Source organism: Petromyzon marinus, chromosome 9, assembly GCF_048934315.1.
Source record: "Petromyzon marinus isolate PM22_M1 ecotype Great Lakes invasive population chromosome 9, UKy_Petmar_22M1.pri1.0, whole genome shotgun sequence".
Taxonomy (NCBI): domain Eukaryota; kingdom Metazoa; phylum Chordata; class Hyperoartia; order Petromyzontiformes; family Petromyzontidae; genus Petromyzon; species Petromyzon marinus.
In genome coordinates, this window is record NC_133675.1 from 3,457,810 (window position 1) to 3,483,383 (window position 25,574).

A 25,574-nucleotide genomic window follows, 5' to 3' on the forward strand; every position below is an offset into this window, starting at 1 on the left:
AAACGGACCTCCCTCCCACTTCAACAACGCGTACTGACCAGTGTAGTGAATTACGGTCAAACAACCTTTGTGACCGACGTAACGTGGGCAGGCCTTCATGCAGCAGTAGACTGACAGACAGGATGTAAATGATTATTTCTTTATCGAGAAAAGTCTCAACATGTAGACCTCTGCACAAATGTATTACAATTAGTCACTTCCTGTACTGTCCTCTCGTGGACACCTGGCAGCCCAAGCTGACAACACCTGGTATTCTCCGGCAGTCTGCCATTGATGTAACTAACCAGCCTCAGCCCTGCTTGGTTCTGAAATCCACCAGTAAGGGCGGACGCATCCAGGTTGATTTGGTCGCAGGCATTCTGCGTTTTTCCCCGTAAAAAAATTCCAGTGCCGACTTCCCCCACAAACACCGGTGAAAATGGGGGGCGGGGGTGCGCGCGACGCCCAACGCTTTCGAGACGTACGGCGGACTGGCATGCGGTGGATTTACAACGCACGTCCTATTTGTAAATTCCCACGTCTAAAAATAAGTCATCCATAAACATCCTGGGCTACGGAGCATTGCTTGTTCAAACAGCGTGAAGTTTGCAGAAGCCAGCAAAAAAACCAAGCCCCCTGAATGCCGGCTCTCAGAAGTGACTGGCACCCACAGTGGGTGAGGGGGGTGTTGGGGAGGTGTGGGTTTTGGGGGTGAGGGGTGGGTAGGGAGTTGGGGGGGAGGTGACTGAGATCACATGGGTGTGTCACCCTGCCGTTAACACTCAACATGGCCAGACACAACTGTGATGTTATTCTAATTATAATGTATTATTGTGCTTGCTTACCGTGGGAAGCCTCACAGAATCTCATGACCCTTTGCCAGCAGGGTCCTGCCAAATCTTTGCAATACAAATTAAAATTCCCTATATTTATCCAAAAAAGTTTTGCTGAGCATCGGAACTTTTTCAGGAGGGTCCTGCTTAATTGGCTTATTTTGTCAATTCCATCAAATAGTGTTTGGCTTCATGTGGGAGGAAACCGGAGAGACCTGGATTAAACCCACACGTACGAGGGGACACCACTGAAAAACTTCACACAGAGTCAAGAATCCCCTGATGTGATGCCAATTGATCAGGACCTCATAACCCATGCCTACAATAGAGCTTCCCCTCTCACCAAACAAACTCGACAAAAATAAAAACACACGCAACAGGCGTTTGCTTCGGCTCGCGTGGCACGGGTGCATTGCCGTCAACGATCCCAACCGAGACAAATCCAAGTGTGTGGGAGTGTTATATGGACTCACCAGCTCCCCCGGCCGCTCCTGGTTGCACTGCCGGCAGTCGCTGCAGGCGAACTGCATGCAGTCGGCGTGCAGGTGGAGGTCACACACTGCAAAGAAGGGGGGGGGGGCAGCAGCAGTGTCACGGTTAGTCATCGCCTGTTCCCCGTCTGCTCGTACAGCCGCTCACCCAATCCGCTCACCCATCTGCCTGTTCGCCCATCTGCTCGCTCGCCCCATCGCTCATCCATTCGTCCAACCTCCGTACCTCCAATGGAAACTCTACTTCAAAAGCTAAAATTCAATCATTGGAGCTCAGGGCTGTAGAGGTGGTGGCGGCGGTGGGGGAGAGGTGAGGCAATTTGCCTTAGGCCTCAGATCCAAGGAGGCTTCAGAAAAGGTCAAGGGGACATCTGAGGGGGCCTCATTCTGGCATTTTGCCGCAGGACTGAAAAATAATTTCACCGGCCCTGTTGGCGCTATTCTTACAGTGACAATTGCATAGTATCTAAAACACTATAGATTGATTTATTAAAGTTGTCTTTATTACAAGTGAGATGTGCTGGCAACAAGCCGGTGTGTGGAGATAATTAATTGTAACGTTACAAAATTGAAGCAATTTCTCTGCCAATTGGGAGACTATCCCACAGAATCGATGTTAAAGTAATTTCCTGACAACCAAACCAGGACTCTGGCCTGTAAACTCGTGCAATGCTGAAGAACAGGTTTGCGCAACCCATATCACAGTGGGAATAAACGGCCATGATCATTCATAAACTATAATTAATCAGCGATTGTAAAGTTGACTAAAAACTACAGACTCTGCAATAAGAGGTATGTCATGCTAAATGTATGAACGCACTGTACAACTGTATACTGCGAGATAAACCTTTATTTGTGAGTTTTTATTCATAGTAAGCAATTATCAGTGGTTAGCCGTGATGTAGTGGTTAGTGCACTGAACTGTGAACCCTGCGACCGATTCCAGGCCATGGTCAACATCAGCGGAGAGCGATATCTGAATGGGTCCATGAGCAAACTCGCGCCAACCAGTGTCGTGACCTATGGTGAAATAACCCCAGGCCCGATAGCACATGGGGAGGCCTTCATCCAGCAGACTGACAAATGAGTATAAATTCTTATTATTAAGAAATTGCTTTAAATTATATCAAGAGAAGACAAAGAGAAACATATGGAACAGAGAACATACGCAGGTTAAAGACAGCATATGGTACGTGGGCTTGGGTAGAATACGTCTCGAGGAGGGATGATGGCTGGTGGTTGAGAATAATGGAGTGGCTACTGAGCACCAGAATGGGTCAAAGAGGACGTATATCGAGAAAGAGCAACAAGGGACATACTCGTACGCAGATCGCAGCTAGATTGTTACGTCACAGGACCGTGAGAGTTGGCGACAGCTTGAGTAGGCCTTCAACCAGCAAGTGGACTGATCGTAGCTGATGACGATGACAATTATAATGAAGATTAAGGAATTCTTACCCTGTTGCATATCAGCTCATGTGTCCATTCCCTTCGACTTTAAGCAATGCTCAAAAGATGCCATTTCATTTAGGGCAGTAGAGAGGCCTCGAGGAGAAAACGCAACAACGAGCGACATAGCATCCCCGCCGCGGTAAAATTTAATCAATTTTGCCGACAACGTTCGCCCATCGGCAGCGTTGCAAGTCATCGTTACGAACCCCATTCACGACCACCAGGTTCTGGTGAAACTGTTGCTTGGAGGAACGTAGGTCCCAAAACTTTCTAGCACAGCAGGACTGTGGTCACGAGAAGCCATCGGCAGGGACGGCGCTATCGGTTTCAACGCAGTTACACCGTGTGGGTTTGTTCGGCATACAAATTCAACCGTGTTTCCTCAGGATGCCGTGCCACCAGTGTGAAGCAGTGCATTTTCGGAGTGTTGGGAAGAGGTCATTTCCATTGCATTATTGCCATCGAATATTTGGCACTCTTGGCAGAAAGTATTCGAGCTCGAGGCGACGTAGAAGCCAAATTCGAAAAGCGTCCGGCGACTCTGAACTGAGTGGGAATAATTGGACGCCTTCATTTGGCGAACGCCTAAAAAGTGCAGCGGAAGGGTGCGTCCGTGACAAAGACGACTGTGGGCACGTCTCGGTGCGGAGTATCTGTCCCGTCGCATGCGGCAACGGGCCGTCAAACGGACAAGTGAGACTTCCACCAACGCGCCGTCATGAACGCAGGGGCGCAGGCACCTCCGCGGCGGTGTCTCAATGCGAACTCTCTGGCCGGGTGCCGGAACGAGCCGGGTTTTATTGCAGCGGCTGCTGTTTAAACGCGCACGAAATATAATTTTTAAAACCTCGGTCAAAAGAAATCTATTGGGTTTAGTTTTTTTTTTTTACAAAGATCTGTGTATCTTCACCCTTTCGAAACAGTCTCGATGTCATCTTCTTAATGTGCTCTAATGGGAAGAGGAGGCGGAAGTGGGGTAGGGTAAGGATCGGAGCAGTCTTACTCTGCGCACACTTCGTTAAGAAATTTTCGTCATGTTAAACTATCCTCCGTGCGGTAGAGAGCAACGGCAGCGAGCGTTGTCAGCGTCAGCAAGCATCGTCAGCGTAAGCGGCGGCCGGGGGCGCTGAACCCCCCCCCCATCCCTCACTAAGAGCCCCCGGGTGCACAGCGCCAGCTCACGGTCAAAGCTCTTCAACCGTACAAACCCACGCGCTATTAATACCCCCGTACGCGCCTGAAGTAGAAGTCGGAAAAAGGTTGCACGTAAGAAGAAGACCTGATACGGGCCGTGACGAGAAGGAAACTGGCACTGTTTGGACACATACGTAGGATGGACAACAACAGGACAATTAAAAGTGTGCTGTTCGAGAAATGTATGGAACCAGAAAGAGAGGAAGATCTACCAGAGAATAGCTTGATGGCGACATAAGAGGTTAATGCAAGAACGATCCGGCACTACTTGAGCATATTGGCATAAGACAGAGGAAAGTGGAAACAAATGACGAAATCTGCAGTGGACACCTACGGGCTATCTGCCCATGGATGGTGGTGATGATGATGACGTGCACGAAGCCTCTTGCCAAATAAAACAGACTGCACCCAATCTCGTCGGCACTATCCAGGCTCAGCCCTGCTTGGATGGGCGACAACCGCGCAGAGACAGGTTCACACAGGGGCGCTGTGGGGCTACGTTGCGGGCTGTAGGTGGCAATGCAGAAAAATCCATCATTGTCCTGTACTTCTATGCTCTCTGCCTCTATCCACCCACACTGAGCAGCGTGGGTGAAATATAGTCGAGTAATCCACATGACCGGTACGACATCGGGAGGCCCTCATCCAGCAGTGGGGACTTATAAACGAGCTGTACATGCGCGTGCGCAGCTGGTGAATGTTCTAGTTTAATGAAACCCACTGCAGGCTTTGGCTATAAAAAAAATCAATAAACGCCACGACGTCCGTGGGCACGTTGGCATCGGCAGTTTGGGGCATTCACCGGAATCGTTGGGCAGCGGGACACCCGGGAGCCGGCACGACGGGCTTTGTTCGGTGGAGCGTGCCGCAATTTAAATACATTATCAGCTCACGACGTGAGCCAACTGCTAATGCTGGTCATGCGCAGCGTATGTGACGTGCGCGCAATCGCCGGCCACACTAATCTCTTGCCAGCTTCACGCGACAAACCTACCCGTCATTTGATGTGTGTGTGTGTAAAATGTACTGCCCTTTGTCAATCCACTGCTAAATGAAGGCCTCTCCAAGCCATGTGGGTCGTGGGGGTTGTCTGACCACATTTATCAGTAGTGTAGCGGGTAGCGCACTGCGCTACGAACCCGGTGATCCCGAGTTCGATTCCAGCTCACAGCCAAAACCAGTGACTATTATCTGAACCAATTCTGGGGCTCCCCTAGGTCGACTCAGCCTCAAATAAGTACCTGGTGCATTGTGTGTAAACATCACCACTAGGTAAACAAATACACACCTCCTCGTGCGCCGTGCCGGACTTCATAGGTGCTCGCTAACAGCACTTGCCCCAGCAGTCTGTTTAGGGTGTCTGGGAGATTTTTGTCTTTGTTTTTTGTAAAATCCAATCCACTGCTAGATGAAGGCCTCTCCAAGCCGTGAGGGTTGTGGGGGTTGTTTGACCTTATTTCAATAAGCTGGCGAATATATCACAAGTCACTGATATTATCCGTCGACAGGTTGTCTGAAAGGCAGAATTTTTGTTTCGGAATCATTTGAAGAGCTTGACGTCAAGTTGGCTTGAGGCTTCTCATTGCAAGCACTCATGGGTAGGGCCACACACGGAGCGTGTGATCCACATGCAGTGCAGATGCACTCCTACTCTATTCGACTGCAGTACTTGAGAGCAGGTCAAGACAACGCGAGAGCGAAACGGCTGCAGTGCGACATCAGACTGCGAGCGTCATAACAGTGATATATTCTACAGCGCGAAGAATTCACATTCACGATTAAACAATAAACGGTAAACATCGTAACCGCTTCATTTGAATCCAACAGGGCGTTACCAAATGACTGACAGCCCTTTTCACTTAAAGCAATATTGTTCCATGTATGTGGACCACCGTAGCTACACGATCTATTTCCATATTTATTTTTAGCGATGTGACAGAAGCATTTACATCGTAAATTAAGCAAAGTTTGCTTTTGATGGGAGCAAACCAGACAGGCTGGGTGACAATTTATTTATTCTGCTCCGAGAGGTACCATGGCCGTCAGCGCAGAAATGTGGCCATGTCAAGTAAAAATGTTACCTCACATCATCATCAGCGCTAATCAATCCACTGCTGGATGAAGGCCTCCACCAAACTGCTACAAAAATATAAATTCCTCATCTACTGTAATGCACTCCATGTCATCCGTACGGTTGGGTGGGTGCCTTGGTTGAGGTCTCAGAGCCTTGGGAATTCCCTCAAAATGCAGTGAATCCTAAAAATCAGATTTCTCGTTTCCAAACTGGGCCCCCTGTGGAATCAAGTGTGGTGTTACCAATTCAAGCTTCATGCGGCCCGATTCCACAAACAAGCGAGCCCAGCGTTAAGGAATCTCTTTCCATATCAACGATTCAGGTGCTCCATCATCCATTTGCGCATAGCACCAAATTATATCACTAACAAGCCGAGCTCCATTTACAATCATGAACATGCCGATAGTTTTGGGAATATTTTTCCAGTGAAAAGGGACATTTCCATTGGAGCTGTGGCCCGTCCATAACAGTGTAAATGTGAGAGTAAAGTGAGAAGCCAGGAAGCAGGAAACTGGGAAGTGAGAAGCAGTAAAGTGGTAAAAGTGGGAGAGTGAAGAGCCGTGAAGCAAGAATAAATCAAGTAGCGAAGCAAAAAGTAGGGAAGTGGGATACAGAGTGGCAGTGAGATGTACGGAAGCAGTGGAGCAAAAAGCAGTTAAGCATAAAAGCGTGAGAAGCAGAAATTTTTAAAGTGGGGAAGCAAGAACCAATACAAATAAGCATAAGGGAAGCAAGAAACAGAGAAGCGGGGAGCAAAGCACTGGTCGCATGCACCTCTCACCTTCGCATCGGTAGGCAAGGCTGTCCTCCAGGTGCCGCCTGCACACGTTGCAGAACTTCTTCTTGTACTGCCCCGGGGAGGTGAAGCAGTGTGCCACGGGGACCTGTACGCAGGTGAGGGCACCGTCACGTCAGCACAGCCCACCACTGGCCAACCAGCCAGGTACCAGGCCAACCGTTCAGGTGCCAGCCACCAGCTGGCCGAGTACAGACCAAGCGTTCAGGTGCCAGCCAGCTGGCAAGGTACTGACCAGCCAGCAGCCGGTTACTGTCTAGCTGGCCAGGTATCTGCGCACAAAGGTACGCTTACGCGCGTTAGTGCGTACGTGACGGAAGAAGCACTCAGCGTAATTGGAAAAGCAGTGCGGGTAAGAGAATCCACGTAAGGGTTTATGTTCCCACCAGCAAATCCGCTAGTGTTTGTCAGATTCTTATGGTAAGGAACGCGGCGGCGCCTCCATTGGTTGCAATGGGGATTAGAGGACACTCATCTGCAGGTTGTAAAATGTCATCTTAGGACTGGATAGGGCACGTCGCCAGTGGTGCTGATACCAGGTGGTCGAGACTAACAACAGAATGGCAGATAGTGGAGAGAACGCGCCCAAATGTAACTTGAGTACGGAGATTGAGCGACGAGGTCAGCTCGTGTGCAGGAATGGTCACCGTCGCAAGAACGTGAGAGACGGCGGACGGCTTAGGGCAGCCCTTCATCCAGCAGCAGATAGATCGCGGCTGACGATAACGATCGCGATGGTACGCGACCCTGAGGCTCTACTTAAAGCGACTTTAAATTTACATGCGGAAATTGGCGGGACAATTAGTTGGCTGTTTTTTCGGGTCCCCTCCGCTTTTTGCATCGGGATAATCGCTCCACACATTGCAGGAGGCCGCCGGGCTCTGGGTGGCCATGCAGGAAGTTAGCCCGCCGCACGGACTTGTTTGCGCCTTCCAAACACGCGCAGGTGTGCTATTCTGGGCCGGCCAGTGGAAAAACTTTGTGGCCACCAATTACGTCAAACCGTCCAAACACACGCCAACCAGAAGGGCAGTGCGGTAATATATTTGGAGGGTTTTTATTTCCCCTGCCTCCGGAGAATGGCGGCATAGGTTGTGATGTGCCAGCCTTTAATACGACCGCATGGACAAATAAACAAACCTGTTGATGAACCGTGGTATCGTAGACATCAATAATTTATTACAAAAACCGATTTCACAAAATCTCATAGCAGCGCAATTATTCAAGTGAAAAGGCACTGAAGTCGAAGCAGATGGAGTGAAATCCTCTTTGAATGTTTTTCGTCAGTTTTTCTTTTTGTGAAAAAGTCTCGGTCACCAACAATGGGGCAAAATGGCCACGGTGATTTGACAAGTTTTGGCCATTTAGTCAAGGAGTAAAATCGGACCCAAAGACCACGCAAATTACCGCACCATTCTCTCCCCATCATTCAGTCACTTCCTCGTCACTCTTTTATTGTTACGACAACGGTTGTTGCGCCATGTAAACACTGTGCCATCACACCCCACCCCTTTGTCACGGACTCGTTCGATCGGAATGACAGTTTTCTCTCACCCTATATCAGGAAAAAAACGTTCTCTTCCTCCTCCTCCTCTCTCATTGCTCTGCTTTGTAACCCCCTCACACACTCTCCTTTTCTCAGGTTGCTATGAGCCTGCCACAAAGAAAAGTGAGTTGGTTCTTATCTGCTGTACTATCATTAGTGCTCTCTGTTTCTGTCTTTGGAACTCCCATGCCATTGTCTCCTTTTTCCAAGTTCATATTATGTGTTATTATTACTATTACTTAAAATTACACTCGTTTACTCAGGAAAGCCTCAGGAAAGCCTCACCGAGTCTCATCACTCTCTTTCAGGAGGGTCCAGCTAAATTTTCACAGTGGTGGGCGATGGTTGCTTTGTAATATCCAAAATGAGTCATTTGCGGGTCATCTTTCAATTCTGGCCAATTTGGACCATGGCCGCTGGCACACAATGGCTGAACCCTTGCGAACGACATCAAAGGATCTTTAGCATCCACTATGAAGAGGACGGCGCGTAGTATTTTTATGATTAATACGCACGGAGTACTAATTGGGGCGGCCGCTGGATTCGAACTGTGAATCTCTGCTGCATCAACGCCCCTATGACCTCGCTCAAATAAAGTTGAAAACGTGAAGCTTCCAATCTCTTTCTACGTACAATGTCCCTTCTCAAAGAGGTTTGCGATCACGTCCTTCCAATTAGCTCTTCGCACCTCCGATTAGCACGGTTGGCTATGTATGGTGCGAAAGACGTTCAACATACATACTCCCCATTCGCTTATTTGCTTACCGCTTTGTATTAGAGGCATTTGGCTCGCCGCGGCTGTGCAGAATGTTTTCACAGGGGCTGAGTGGGCGCCTCGAGACGGGCTTACCTTGACACAGGTGGCCAGGTGAGTGGAACACATGATGACCACACTCTTGAGGCATTTCTCGTGCGACATGAACTTGCAGACTGCAACAAGATGGGAGAGGAAGGTAACACAGACTGCGGGGGAGGCTTCTATGCGTTACTCATGCTTTCGCAAACGATTTCAACCATAACTCGGGCTCATTCCTCTCTGCTGCGCTCATAGTTTGCTACTCTCATTGTTTTTCTTCCCCAGCCATCTGTGATGTAGGCCTCCTACCCCTGTTCAAATCCAGGCTCAAGCCCTGCCTTATTTCCCCTTTGCCTATCACTGACTGCCTCTCCATCTATTAAATAAATGTGCGCACCATTGCTGTATGGCTTCTTGAGAGGCAGTCGCATTTGGCTGTCGCTATATAAATCCCAATTGGACTGTATGGTAATTGTACATTTTAAAGAAGCATATGATACCCATGTGTGCAGAGAATATATCTGGAGTGGAGCTGCTGTTGCAAAAAGGTGACACATTGGACTCCTATCCCCAAAAGGGCCGAGTTCAATTCCCTGTCTCAAGGTTGCATGGCAACCAAAACTGCCCATGTCCACTAAACAGAAAACAGAGCGAGTAATATTGAGAGGTGAACCCCTTGTGGTGGGGTAAAGTGTGGGTAACTCCCAACTCTATAAACATGTTATCACACAGGTAACATCGTCACCTCTATCTGCCATACTTTAATGTAAATGGTGCAGTGTTCCTCAATGCCAGTCCTTGGGACCAATCACTGCGACAGCCAATCATTTGCATTCATATGGAAATGCAGCAATTTCCTGATGATTGATAATCACAGGAGACTGTACCTTGGAGTTTGAGAAACGCTGATGTACAGTGCAAATACACGATGAAAAGGTGCGGATGAGACTGCTGCCGTGTTTAAACTTACAAATACTTTCAACGTCTGTAAACCCTTCAACATAACACTTCATTTTTTTTTAAAACCCCTTCACAATTGCTACGTGACACTCGCCCTGGTGTTCTTTTTGAACTCACTGTCACCCGGAAACAAAAAATGCACACTTATCCCCTCCACTGAGCTCTCGCAAAGCAACCAAACCGGATTTATTTTCAGCCACGGCCTGACCTAACGCTTGGTGAACATTCAAAATAATGAAGCCGTGTCAACAATTGGCCCGCAAAAAGTTCCGTCGTGGACCGAGGACTGAGCGCCGTCCCCCACCCGCCAACCGCGACTCCCGAGCTCAATTGCCCCCGTAGATGATCGAGGTCGGCGCGGAGCCACCCCGTCGTTACAATTCCAGCCGTGAAAACTAAACACAATCGCCGGTGACGCGCACCACAACTGGCACGTGCGATCCGCTCGTCTGTTCGGGCTAGGAGGAGAAATTAACCCTTTCCCATTCCGATGACGTACATGCGTGTACGTCATCTGTAAAAGGCCATGCGGGAGGGCGTGTGGCACAGTTTGTCGCTAGAGTTCTCTGCGGTGAGCACAATGTCTATAAAAAAACAGCGGAGCGATCCCTTTCTAAATAATATTAACGCTAACCGCTTACGCGTTCCGAGATTCAGCAGTGAAGGGATCCACCCTGCAATTTGCAGACATCTCGGAATGGGAAAGGGTTAGGCCACGGCGTTGCATTATGGAGGGAAGAAAAAGAAGGTGCGATAATACGAAGAGCGAAGATATGTGCCGAGAACAAGCAGCTACGGGCAGGAATCACTGAGAAGTCTGATGAGAAGGAAGGTGGCGTATGCAGGATATGACTGAAGGGGGGGGGTCATATCGGGAGACATGACGGTGACAGCAAAGGTGATTCTGCAAGGGTACATGGGAAGGAAGAGGGGAAACGGAAGGAAAAATATCGGTTCGTGGGACAGTGTGAGCAGTTGGACGGGGCTCTCCATGAAATTCTGAAGATCGCGGGAAGGTGGAAAGCACCTGTCATGGGAATCAGCCCTCAGATGTGAGGATGATATTATTAAGTCAGTGTTTGTCAACCTTTTTGGTATGGCGGCGCCCAATCAAGACCACTAGACCCTGCACGCACCCGCACCCCCCCAACTCCCACCACTAGCATCCTTCCCAAGTTACTAAGGCCATAACACAGTGAGGTCACATGTCCATGCCTCGAGTCAACACGGTGTTTGTTTCGTGTCGAGTTTATACTTTTTGTCATTGCATTGTGGTGTTGACGTTCCCCGCACGCATTCAAAATATCTCCTGCACTGTATCCATGCTGCAGCCTGTGCACCCCTGCCCACCCCCCAAAATGCTTTCGTGCCCGCTATGGGGGGGGGGAGCACTAACTGCTGTTCTAGGGAGATAGTACAGCATCTGGCTCTGTGCCACCACTCGGCGTGTGACACAGACAACGCGTGAAGCCCTCGCCCGTCTGCTTACGAATCACCGGCAATACAACGCCGGCGCGGCGACACGTGCTTTACGCAGGGGCATCGTCGCGTCCTGCTGCGGTAAATCATCACGACGAGCTTTGTAATTGCAGCCGACAACGATTTCCGTACTAAACCAACGCCACACTTTTTTTCTCTCTTCTGACCGTTAAGGTGGCTTGGGAAAGTGTGCGAGTGTGTGTGCGTGCGCACGTGTTTTATGATCACAGTTTCCTTGAAACATTGACTACGTCACGTCAACTTGCTCGACTCGCCACGCTCCGCGCCGAATGAAAAATGTCGCAGTATCATTAACGCTAAGCGCTAATCTATATTTCCCCAAACAGCGGCCGGCAGACTGCAAATTACGGGAGAAAGCCAATACGTGCCTGCAAATAGCGGCGAGAACATTCAATCACAACGACCAGGCAAACGCTGGTGGCCGTCTTAAGCGACGTCGACCGCGCTATGAAATGTGTGCGAAACCAGTTTGTTGGGGCTGCTCGCCACGAAGAGCGCATCACAGCAGGCCAGACGTGTCTGCACTCGCGCAGCCGAGCCCTTGTTCATTGTTGATCGAATGTCACGGCGCAGGTCTCGTGTTGCTCTTCACGCACGGGGGGCATCTTCCCGTGCCCCACCCAGCCACCGCCGTCACATGCAAGGAGCCCGTTCCGAGCGCCCGTCTTTCGGTTTGAAATGGCGCGGCAATCAATGTTCTGGGACATCGCGAATAAAGTTCGATAGGTATTTTGTTGGTGTAATTCGGCACAGGGTGCTAACATTATGTTTGTAAAGCCACTGGCCGAATCGCCTGCAATGCAACCCATTACGTCACTTGTTGGAAGCTATGCAGGGCTGAGCCTGGCGAGTGCTTGGGACGGGTGACCTCCATGCACACAACAGGTGCTGCAAGCTGCTTCGGAGCTGCGTTGTGTTTAACAGACAGTTGTGCAGCAATATCCATCATTGCAATATACAATGTTTCTATGCTTCACCGTCTATGCTCCGCGCCTTCACCAACCTGCTGTGGCCAACATAGCCAAGTATCGTCAAATAACCCCCCATGACACACACGGTGCAGGGAGGCTCTCATCCAGCAGTGGATTGACAAAAGGGCTGCACATGTCCACGATGTTGGAGTCACCATGATTGACAAATAAATGCCACCTCGTTTCAAAAATTACAGGGTGCTAATTGCAGTGAATTGCCAGCTCAGATCTTCCACCAAAAGCCAACCAGTTTCAGGCAAAATGATCACTAAACTTCTCATGTCACCTTATTTGCGTGCATACACTGTGATCCTGACAAACTGGCTGTCAAGCCAAACAGATCAATGATAAGTGGTATCTCGACCTATACCTCCCCTAGGTTGACTCCACCTTAAATGAGTACTGTATGTATATGTATGTATATTCAACTTCTTTCGCACCGTACGTAACCAACCGTGCTAATCGGAGGTGCGTATACAGGCATCGTACCACACGGGCAGACAAAAGCAGCTAAAATACACCCTCGTACCATGTGACGGTCTTAACAGGTGCTCGCTAACAGCAATTCTCCCTCCGGCTTGTAAGACAAAACGGGATATTTCTAAAGTAATTTGTTTCAACTGCCTCCTCCTATCGCTCCCATCCAATCTCCACGGTTTCACATTCCTGCTCAAACATAAACGCGTCCAACCGGTCTGGGTGGATGAGGAGTTCCAAGTTTGAATAGTGCGATCGCTGCTGCGCCGCGCGTTGTGCCTGCACCGCGCGTTGTTCCTGCACCGCTCATTGTGCCTGCACCCCGGTGCAAGCCTGCCGTTGGTGGCATATCGAACATTGACTCTTAAATCGAATCGTGACTCGGAAGCGTTACAATTTGTTGAATCGTTATGCGAGGGGCAGTAGCGTGGCTATCGAGTGTGCAGGCGGTGTAACTGCATCAGGTCCCACAGGTCAGGGGGGCCCAGGCGCCGAGGCTACGATGAGTGGGGAAATTAGACAAGACCTCCTTGCACCAGGACCCATGCCAGCCACGGTACGCCACTGCCTGTAGTTCAGCGTTTTGGATGGGATGATTGGTGGATAACACCAGTTTGTTTGTTCCAAACTCATTGGCAGCGAGATGGCAGCACTAGAAGTGGGTTCTTTAAATGAATTCTGTGCAAATCTTTGATTATCCTCTAGGATGCATGCGATGGGTTCTCTGGCTTCCTCCCACAAGAAGACAAACACTCATTAATGAAATTTCCCAAAGGTTCCAAGTCAGGACCCTCTATAAAAACGTGACTTGGTGAGGCTCTCGTGGGTAAACAAAGGGCATTGTTTTGCAACAAGCCTGCGCTCAGATGATGCAATCAACTCTGTGAGATTGACTCACATCTCACCCAAGCAGAAAAAATACAGAACGTTTACATCGCTGTTTAACATAGAGAAAACTGAGCAGCTGTGCAAATCGAAATATATTCATGTTTTTTGGTTATATATGAACAACATATTTACTATTTTATTGTTACATTCCTGAAGCGGATTGGCCACAAAGTCCACCTGATTTTTTTTCTGAATCATCTCTTTCAACTGCCGTCGCGTTATTTTATCGCGGCAATCATGACAACGCAGCTGAGAACTGATCTCTCCCCCTACCTCAATCCAGCGGTCTAATTTTTGTCTGCATATGCGAAAGTGGCAGAATGCACAGCACAATACCCAAGTATCGTGCAGATTGTATTGTGACGACGCTCCCAACCAAAATTCCAAAATGAGCGGTCACGCCTGACCGCCGCGCAGGTCCGAGCATGGTGGTCCATCCTGTTTCGTGACAGAGCTGCGATCGTTTTCAAGATTTGAGCATGGCTTCATTTCTCACCAAATATCATCCGGATGGCTGGTAATCGGGAGGTGGCACGTAGCTTAGTAGCCACAGCCATGGCGAGAGGGATACTGGCATACTGACACACAACACCCAGTAGTAGAATTCTCACAATGGCCTGTGGGCTACTCTAGTCAGAGTTCACTATGCTTGAAGATACCAGTCACAGCCACATTGAGAGGTATACTCTCGCTGTGGTTACAAGTGACATGCCACCTCCCGGTCTACCACATCCAATACACTTTCCCCCTTTGGCAGTGGCGAATAGTCGGGTGCCACCTCCAGCCTACCATCTCCGGAATACCTCTCATAATGGCTGTGGTTATTCATCAGAGCCATAGAGAGGTATACTAGATGTTGTGTTCAGGGTGCAGGAAAATGTTCTGGGTCGCAGACCTGGACAGGCCCAGATGAAATTAACCCTGGTTCTCAGGCTTCAGCAGATAAATGCCCCGAGGCTCAGGCGGTTGAAATGAAAATGGTTTTGGCGCAACGGGCGCAGAAAACCGTAGCATGCGGGCTGCAGCTTGTGTTGAGATGACGCTCACGGACGCGATTACAGCGCCGCACACAGAAAAACAGCTCTTCCGCGACCGAGGCGGAAGGCGGATGCCCATCCTGCTCGAATCCGTTTGCCCATAATGAATGCCTCCAAGCAACCACCAGCACAAATAGGGGAATGATTCAATTCCTTTCAATCAGGGGAGTCAGTTCATTTGAAGTTAGATTAGAGGCCGCTGACAAACAAAATTCCTACTGCAAGAGACTGATGAGTAACTGCATTTCACAACAAAGCGACCGCTGGAATAATCTTTTTTTGGCAATTGAGCTGCCAGCTGTTTACACGTCAGGCGTTTGGATCACAATGCTAACACGCATCAGCCGGCTCTTGTGAATGCCGTCACAGGATCTATGATGCCCGTTTGACATCACCAAACAATGCACTTTGGTAATACAACACATGACCCAGGCAGGTTGCATGCAAGTGCTGGGTGGATTGCTATATTGCATGACCTTGACATATAACAGTGGCTTAGGGAGACTATAATTCAGCAGTGGATTGAACATGACTGATGATGATGGTGAATCTGAACCATCGAACTACGATCAACTAATTCCCATCTCCTGATGTCCCACCAACCCATCTAGCTGGAGCCTGTGACATAACTAATGTCAAATTGGCTCCAGTGTTTTGGAACTCTCTTTCATAAGGAATTTCCAAAATATACGCATGGCTCATGAGCAAGTGTGGCAAATGGTTGAATGTTGTACGATTAATGTAAGAGTGTGGTATGGCGAGGTAAGATGTATAGGAAGGGTGAAAATGTTCGCCCCCGAATGTGTGATGTCAATGACCTGGTCACAATTCGGGGTCGTAATTCAAGTCAAGAGTAAATTACGTCTTAACATCACGGAGCATTGAAAGAAAATCTAGTAGCTGCATGGGTTAACCTGAAACACGCTGCAAAGATACACAAATCGAAAAACACAAATTCGTAGACGCGGCATTCGGTGCCCGCGTCACGAGATTAATAATCGATATTAAAAACAGACTGTAAACGTACGTGCCTTGGAGCGGTTCTTCCGATGACGGGTGCAATTTAAATGCGATCATTACAAGCACTCCCGCCGATGGTGGAATTCAAGCCGCTAACACCCATGCTAATGAGGACTTCAGACGAAGATGTCAGGCCACGACACCGGCCCCGCACACCGAGACCCCGCGCCCTCTCCCTTCATTCGCACGCAGTCATCGATCCCTAGGGAGCCGAGCACAGAGGGTGGACACCACTGCAGTGCCCTCGCAGAAGGTCATTCGTTGTGCCGCGCTCTTACCAAGCCCTCTGACGCAGATACGCAATAGCACAGCCTGACTCAGACAAGGACTTTATTTTTAACACGTGGGTTTTCCATGGGGGTTGTTTGACCATACTTCACCATGCTGGTCATTGTGGGTTTGTGAAAGGGGATAAAACCAAGGACTGGTTCAGAGATCACTCGCAGCTGATGTTAGCCTTGGCCAGGAATTAAGCCTAGGTTGCTGGGTGCACAAATCACAGTCCCATTGATCCCTCCCACTTAAAAGTATAAGCAACCCAAGGTTACATATTTTTATTATTTTCTACATAGGTACCTAGGATGTGTGGCCCCAGGTTGTTCAATACGAGTTTTAAGGAAAAAATATAATACACACCTGATAACACACACCTTTTACCACAAGCCAGAGCACCTGACAGTAGTTTTAAAGTCTTTATTTCCCATTTATGGAGCACAAGCCCGGAACACATGGTCTTAGGAACATGTGTAAAAGATACGAGTTGTGTGCTTTTGGGGGTTGGGTCTCACTTTTACTGATAAGGCCACAAGCGATAAAATGAGCCTGCCACTTTCTATAAGTGAATTGGGGCTTGTGCGCTAAAGACAGAATGACCACTATCATATAAGAATGTGGAATTTCCACAACTAGCTCAAAGAAGCGAATGCTGATCGGTATCAATGGGCACCACGGCGGCGAGATGTTAACTACCTCACCTGGTATACAGGAGGTCGTGGGTTCGATCCCAACCCTAACGCCTGCTGTATATTTGGAGTTTGCGTGTTCTCCCCGTGGTCGCATAGACTTTTCTTTGGGTCCTCTGGTTTTTTTCCTCCACAGTTAGAAACGAGCGTTTACAGCATTTCTCTGCGATACATTTGCACATGATAAGCCACTTCGTTGAGCTATAATTTGTGGTCAGGTCGCTTCTGAAAAAGAGCTATATAGCTCAATGGGTATTACCGAGTAAAATAAATAAAAACTTTGCAGTTTTTAGTTTAATTCACTCCACGTTCCTACTGTTTGACATTGGTTTTTTCTCCAAATTGAAATTTCAAATCAACTATATGCAACTAGGTGAGGGCCCAACTGAGATTTACTGCCATTCCCAAATGACAGCTGAGCCAGAAAAGTTGGGTAGAGAAAGTTACTGCTGTAGAAATTACTTTGTAATGCCTATGCCTGTCTATTTTTAGAATTACAGTGATCACCAGTCATATCCCAGCCACCTTGGCAGACATGAAATAAGCACACATTGATAGTTTACAACCTTTTGTCGAGACACGGCTAGAACGTCTCACTGAGCTGTGTCGGTCATGGGGGTTGTTGTTTAGCGACACTTCACCATGCTTCTTGGTACAAGTTGGTAAGTGGGAGGGGGATACGGAAGCCAAGACCAGTTCTGATATTTCTCGCTCCACCACTGTTGTTACCGCCAAGGCTGGTTAACAAACTCGGGTGGTGGGATTCATAACGCCGCTCGGTGCGCTGAACAACTGCGCCACTACTGCTCCCAAGCTATTAATGCGGCCATAAAAAGCGAGTCTCTGAGAGCACGGCTGATTCACTTTGACTGAATACACTGGTGAGCACTCAGGTGCATCAAGGAAACGACCTCCCCAAGGTGTTAGGCAACCGAAGTGATCAATTACATTCCTACATCGCTGACGTTCACAAACAAACGCGCCCAAGGTTAGCAGCTCACCACCACTGCCACCACTACCACCGTCACATACATCACCATTGCCACAACCGCCTCCACCATTGCCACCACTGCCATCACAAACATGGCAGTTTCCCACTCCATTCAGCTGCACAGCGCACACCTGAAGATTGGGAAACATGGGTTGCTGTTAGCGAGCTGAGCAAGGTCAGGGGTCAGCAGCGCCCTGATGTCACGGGGGTATATAGCGTGGGATCTAAAGCACACGTCGTGCTTTGGTAAACGTGGCAAATCACCAGGATTTGACGTTAAACACCCCGTGGCATCGTTTGTAAACACAAACCACTGCTGCGGGTTTGCGTTCGTAAGCGAGAATAACAAAAACTAAATATTGCATTAGAAGGGCTAACCAGGTCTCCCTTCCAAAATGGGTTTCGCGTTCTCATTTTGCCATCACGGTAAGAATGAAGAAAGACAGTCGGCTCTCTCAGAGGGCTCCCACCTGCTTTAAATAAACGACATTGAGGTGGAAATTGATTTGACCCTGCGCAAAATGGCTTGACAGTCAAACCCTTCTCGAATCACGTGGAACCCAGATATCTCCAGCAGGGCCCCCCTCTTAGCCCCTATCACCACCAATGTATCCTAGATAGTACCAGCTCCTCCAGCCCCCCCCCTCTCCACTGTGGTCTGGTTAGCATGAGATGATGGTACACGCTTGGCCCCTCACACCTCCGCACTTTCGTGTGGGTGGCCAAGTGTGCCCCCTTTAAATGGGTAAGAAATTTGCGGTATTTATTGATCGTGGATGTCGCTGTATACAAATTTAATGTTATTCTAGTTGTTGTGGGTTGATCGATGAGCAGGTCCCTACCCATCTCCCTTAAATAGGTTGTGGATGCCCGTGGGAGAGTTAATGAGTCCCTCACCGTAGCTGGTTAAGAGTTCCGCAGTTAATTGACTTGGTCAATAGATGAGTGAGGCTCCGCCGCTCCACCTTAAACAGCTGAGTGGGCACAGGTGGGTTCATTTACACTCACAGCCCTTTTGTCAATCAACTGCTGAATGAGTATGCGAGGTGGGGGGGGGGGGTGTAATACGACTATTCTGCACTCTGATCAACGCAGGCAGGTTAAGGTGGGGGAGTATAAGAGACGTGGCAGCACAGTACATGAACAACAATGATTTGGGCTGCACAACTGGTCAGTGAGTGGGCGTAGGTGGACGAGCAAGTAGGTAATCGCCGAGTGGGTGATTGAGCAAGACTGGGTGAGAGAAGCCCTCCAGAACACGAATCGGTGACCCTACCCGCCACCAACCTCGCCACACCAACCTAACATCTGAAATGAAACGCTCACCCACCACCACCTGCTTTCACTCACCTTCGCACTGGTAGCCCACGATGCCCCACACGAAGTCGGTGCAGTGCTGGCAGAACGTGGGCTTGGTGAGCGTCACCTTGCGGAAACAGTGTCCATGGGAGCCCCCCCTCAGCAGCCTGTGGCGACTCCTGGGGCTCATGTCACCTCCAGCAGCTGCTCCTCCTGCTGCCGCTGCTGCTGCTCCTCCTCCTCCTCCTGCTGCTACTGCAGCCGCGGACGAAGCCCTGGGCCTGTGTCGCCTGTCAGTGCTGGGACTGCCAATGTCGCCGTCACCTCCACCACCACCACCTCCTCCTCCGCTCTCAGCCATGCAGACATGCGCGACCAAACTATTGCTCCTAATTAATCGAAGGCCAGGGCACCCCTGCCAGCCCCCCTGTCCCCTCTCCTCAGGTGTCAATTAATTGACCCCTGGTGGGGGCTCCCAGGGTCTCGAATGAAGGGGCTCCAGGCACGTCCCTTCAGCACTGCCGGGGCCTTCACGACAACCTCCTCCATCCGCACGCAGTTGTCTTCATTATAGCCATTGTTAATTGCCCGTCCCTTCCTCGTGTGTTGACGGCGACCGCCGTAAATGAATGGCGCTTGGCTTGCGCTGTACGTAATCAACGTTAACCCCTATGCTCACACGCGCGCAGTACTGTACTCACTACAGTATATACTTCGTATGTACTGTATGATGCCTACCGAAGTCTGAGCGCGCTGCCGAGCGGTGGCAATTGACCCAGCGAGATCGAATTAATCAATCAAGGCGATCAATGTCATGATCGCGATGACAACGAGTCCGTCTATTATGTGACAGGGTGAAGACGCTCCAGAAAAATACAGGTTCCAACCCCTTCTTCACTCGTGCGGGTTACCACGAGGCCCGCGGTGCGGAGCGACACCGGGACGGGTCAAACCTCCAAACCGCGCGAAAGGTCACCGTCCAGGTTGGAGTCCTGGTCAGGGGTTTAAGGGTCCGGGGTGGTGGTGGTTGGGGGGGGGGGTCCGAGTACTCGAACCGACGGCCTCCCAACAACAACAACAGCAGCAGCGGCGGCAGCAGCAGCAGACGCAACAACAGCGGTGCCTCTGCTGTTGAAGCTGTCGAGCCACGCGCTCCGGAAGAGAGCGGAGCCACCCCCACCTCCTGGCAGCGACGCCCATTCATTCGAGGCCCTGCCTCCACTACCACCCCCACATCCACATGCAGCTCTAAAGCTCAGACGCATCCTCTCGCAAGCCTCGCCCCCTTCAAACGTGAATCTCAACACGTCCGTAGATACACACGTCGCTCTGCGAAAAGGAGATTTAAAAAATGTATATAAGTAACGAGCCGTTTTAAAGCGTCGCCTATTCTTGATATGTTTGTGTCTTTTAAGGCGGTTGGCCAACGTATTGCGGGTTTCTGTCTGTGATGTATGCTTGTTTTTGGACACGTCGTGAGAAAATTGGAGACTGAATATAGTAAAATGTTGTTTTGACTGAGGAAATTATAGCGACAGCAAAAAGCCGGGGGGGGGGGGGTGAGGGAAGACAGCGAATTTAGTCATACGGGCAAGTTGAACAATTTGATGCTTCAACTGGAAAGAATACAAAGTAATCTTGTAAACATGGCCAGAGTTCAATGGAAGGCCACGATAAGCCTACGTCTTTGTGAGGAAGGACGTGGCACACAAAATGCTTGTGCAACACTACCAACGCAGTAACAACACAATAACCCTTAAAACGTAATAAATATAACACTAATGGGGAAGGAAAGATCTCAACAACATGGGTCTTTTCTCTAACCCTTTCCACGTCCAAAATCCTGACACCGTTTTAATTCCTGCCCAGTCCACGTGCCGGTGTCCTCGAGTTAACGGTCCAGGTGGTCCCACAGATGAACACGCTTTATCTTATCTCTTGCAGGGCAATTAACCGGAGGGGGGAAAACAAACGTAGGAGTATTTATACTCTTTGGTTCTATTGGGTAAAGTCACGTAGGTAAAAAATAAAATAACAAAAATCACGACGTTTCGGCCACAACACAAGCGGCCTTCATCAGGTGAAGGGACGAGACTGTCTGGAGGACAGCGCTGGAGTGAAAAAAGCCACGCTCAGATCACGACCTTTAAGCTGTGTGAGAAGAAACAAAGCGCCTTGACAAAAAGGTCGTGATCTGAGCGTGGCTTTTTTCACTCCAGCGCTGTCCTCCAGACAGTCTCGTCCCTTCACCTGATGAAGGCCGCTTGTGTTGTGGCCGAAACGTCGTGATTTTTGTTATTTTATTTTTTACCTACGTGACTTTACCCAATAGAACCAAAGAGTATGGATCCTATCAGTCACGAAAGCTTTAAATATAGAATAGTAGGAGTATTTAAACAAAAAAGGAATCAAGATCGTTGTAAACGTGTCCAGTCTTCACGGGTCGGTAAGGGAACGTGAACGACACGAATTCTGGCGTATAACCACCACGTAGGCTAACTAAAAAAAACAACTACTGTACGGATCAAGCTACGCCCCCGTAGACAATCACTCTCGCCCACGCATGGCCTTAGCTCAGTTATTGCGTTGTGAAAGAAAAACACCCGAGTCCATCGGCCAATTGCTAACGCAGAACGAACACATGCAAACAGCATTTGTTTAAGCAAACCAACACTGGACCGGCGTCGGCCCTCTTTGGGGGGGGGGCGGCGGGGGAGTGTCATCAACACGGCCCCCCCCCTAGGCTTTGTTGAACGCCGCCGTGATCAGAAGTTATTGGCGATAGCACTCCGCTCGAACAAATGCCATTGGATTATGTTGTTCTGGAGAGCCGGAAAGCCTAAAAGCCATTATAAGAAGTAAACACCCCCACCCCCCCCCCCCACGTGTAAAGAGAGAGTATAACGTGCTGAAAAGAAGGCGCATATCGCGAAACGTCACCTGTTACATATTCATATGTTTTCAATGTAAGCCCCGCCCCACCACTCCCACTCCACATTATGGCGACGCGCCTCCGCCCTTCGTTTCTATTTCCCACACGCGATGCGCAACGCCGGCGGGGAGGCCGGGCCACGACCGCGACCAATCGCGTGGCTGCACCCCGCCCCCCCCCCCACCTGCGTCACGCGGCGCCCCTATGCTGTCTAGGGAATGCGAAAGCCTCGGAGCCTTCAATTAAAAGTGGGACGGGGGGAGGTAGCGGGGGAGGTGCCACGATCGGATTTGATTTTCCAGTGCGGATAAGGAAGGGAACAGGCGGTTTGTGCACTTTTCGCGATATGGCCCTTATTTTAGCACGTAATACTCTTACATGTGGGGGTGGGGTTCTAATAGTCTTTCGGCTTTCTGGCTCTCCAGAACAAAGTTATCCGATAGCATTTGTTCGAACGGAGTGCTCTTGCCAGTGACATCTGGTCACGGCAGCATTCAACAAGCCTTGCTGTTGATGAAGGAACACGCGGCTTGCACGCATTGCCCGCATGAGGTGTTCAATAATGATGGTGATGGGAGAGGCAGGTTTGGGGCAAACGTATGCCTCGCAATTGATGGATGTTCTTTATTTAACCAGTACTCCAGAGAGAGAGAGCATTTACATTTGTTATATTGTTTACTATGGGCGGTTTTGTATCCGTCCATTTGCATGTATGTGTTTTGATTTAAAGCTTTCGTGACTGCAGTTATTCATATTCTTAGCTCTTTCGGTAAAGTAACGTGACTTTACCGAAAGAGCTAAGAATATGTATTTGTTTGCAGGAAAATGCTTAAAGTAGCTATCCACCTCTCAATCAGTGTCAACACCAATTGCTTAATTTAATATCCGTGAGAAGGCAAAAAAAATACAATTCCTGTAAGATAAAAATATATACCTGAAGTAAATTTGTGATAACCTATGTTAACCTACAGTGCCACGTTGTCAAATTCCTGGAATTACTTCTGCCGACGATTTGAATTGAGTTTGCATTGAGCAGTGATCATTTACATAAACGGAAAATGTTACTTTGTCGTGGTGAAGAGGCTAGCCACAGTGGCGAGATGTTAACTACCTCGCCGACCCTGACACCTGCATATTTGGAGTTTGCATGTTTCTCTCCACGTGGTCGCGTGGATTTTTTTCCTCCATGCCCTCCGGGTTTTCCCTCCACATTAAGAAACACGAGTTTTGAGCATTCGGCTGCTATAAACTTTCAAATGATGAGCCATTTCGTTAAGCTATCATTTGTGGCCAGGTCGCTTCTGAAAAAGAGCTATTATAGCTTAGTGGGCCTTAGCTGGTAAAATTTTTTTTTAAGTTTAAAGGAATAGTTAGCAGCTGTGCTGGATAGGGACACCCATACCAGCCAGTCACGTACTCAGCAGGAGGTGAAGCAAAATGTGTTATTTTCAACCCGCAATGACCGGCGTGGTGAAGTATAATCACCTCCCCTCCCTGTGACCGAAGCAGTCCCAAGCGGCTCTGGACTCACCAGACATCGCTCACTTTGATTGTGATGATGGAGCAAGGGGGTACGAATACTGGATACGAACAGGACGCCCTCTGGATTTAATCATCGCTACGCACAACACACTGAACTGTGGAGAATCAAACCTTGGTTCAAGTGGCTCATGGTCAAGAATAATGACGGAGTGACGGCCAGTGAATTGGACGGGTCCGAGAGCACGTCAACCGAAGAGATGGAGCGATGATATTAGTTAATGTGCAGGCGCCGGGTGGATTGTTACATCGCAGAATCGTGGCTGAGTATGATGACAGGTTCGTTGAAAAAGTAATTTTAGATATTGTTAAAGTGGCAGAGGCGATTTAATGTAAGTCATGCACCACTTGGGCGATTGCGCTGAGGCTAATTAACCACGAGTTGACTGCTCTCTGCTGGCCGGTGACACGAACTGCAAGAGTAGTTTAATTTCGCGTTCGTGACGATACCGTTTTAATCCTGTACTTTGTCCAAAGTTCTCAACGCGTTGTCTTTAACCGAGCGAATACGGGATGAATGTAATTCGAGAATATTAGTGTTTTTCGATTCAATAATGTCCAGTATGTGTACATCCCCAATAAAGTCTGCTGGAAGAGGGTCCTCCCCACGCCGTGTTGGTCGTGGTGATTCTATGATGGACTTTTACAACGCCTGTTCATTATACAAGTTGCTGAAGGCGGGGAACCACAGACGTTAGAATATAGCACAGTACAACAATTTACTCTGCTGCAGCATCTCGTGCAACACGAGACTTCAAAACGTCATGAATTGCTCCTGAATGTTTAAATACAGTTACCCATTACATCCATAAACCTGACAACATTCCAGGGTTGGGTACTCAGCGTGTATTTTAATACGATATTTTTTTTATTTTTACCCTAGGTTTGTGATCAATCAGCCTAAGGCAACCTAGAGGGTCCAGTACACGTTACATCATCATACATTGTGAGGACATGATCTCAAATCACAATGGGGTTTACACATCACAAACTTTATCCAATGTTGGGTAAAGGTCTCTCCACGAGGTGTTGACAGATCGTGGGGTTTGTTTAACTATCGTTTTGGCGTCATATCGTGAGGGTTAATTGATGTCCTCTTACTGTTCTCACCACTTGCAGCAGCACGGCTCCGAAAGATGACATCAATCAAAAACTCTATCTCACATCACTGAAATAGGTTGCACTTGAGGGCCACCGACGCATTTAATATCTTAATTGTATATTTTTTTCCATAACTTGTGCAATAATCACCATCAATCTATGTTGCGTCAAACTGTGGGGACCCCATATCGTAGAAGAGAGTGCTTGCTTGAATTCGATCGGGATTTAACCATAATTTATTCAAGAAAGCCTCTAACTCTGCTGATGAGACACTGTGTGTCGAAACCGGTCCAGAGTTGTGCTTGCCTTGAATCAATGCTGCTGAAATTATGCACTCCCATAATAAGGCGGTCTGGCTCATGGTTTGTGTAAGAAACACTTTACATTTCAAGTGGAGAGACGGAGACATTGCCTACTTTTTACAGTGTTTCTAAACCATGTTCATGTTTCTGTAACCTAATGTTGTTCAAGTGTATATTTAAAGTCATTTGTCCAAATCAACTTTTGTTTCAGGAAAATTACAGTACTTAATAATGACAATGTTTGCATACCGTTTTCAATCTAATTTGTCACGGGGTTGTTTAGTGCTCCTCAGTTCTATTTGGTTGTTTTTATCTGGTGGCAGATCACTAGCAAATGAGACATATCCTGGTCGCTAATGGAGTTCTCGCCTCGCTAAACAAAATCAACCTGAACTTATATTCCTCTCAAAAAAATGATTGTCCAACTTCAACTA

At 48.7% G+C, this 25,574-nt stretch overlaps 1 protein-coding gene across 1 annotated transcript in view; it reads right to left on the bottom strand.

Annotated features, from left to right (window-relative positions):
- The window catches only part of DGKQ (diacylglycerol kinase theta), a 72,093-nt gene extending 51,461 nt beyond the window's left edge, over positions 1–20,632 (bottom strand). The window contains exons 1-4 of the mRNA XM_076065820.1: positions 19,318–20,632; positions 9,216–9,295; positions 6,805–6,907; positions 1,286–1,371 (exon numbers count right to left, since the gene is read on the bottom strand). Of these exons, the coding sequence (XP_075921935.1) occupies positions 1,286–1,371; positions 6,805–6,907; positions 9,216–9,295; positions 19,318–19,627 (579 nt within the window). The 5' untranslated portion in view covers positions 19,628–20,632. The remainder of the gene's footprint in view (positions 1–1,285; positions 1,372–6,804; positions 6,908–9,215; positions 9,296–19,317) is intronic.
- Positions 20,633–25,574: the final 4,942 nt, after the last annotated feature.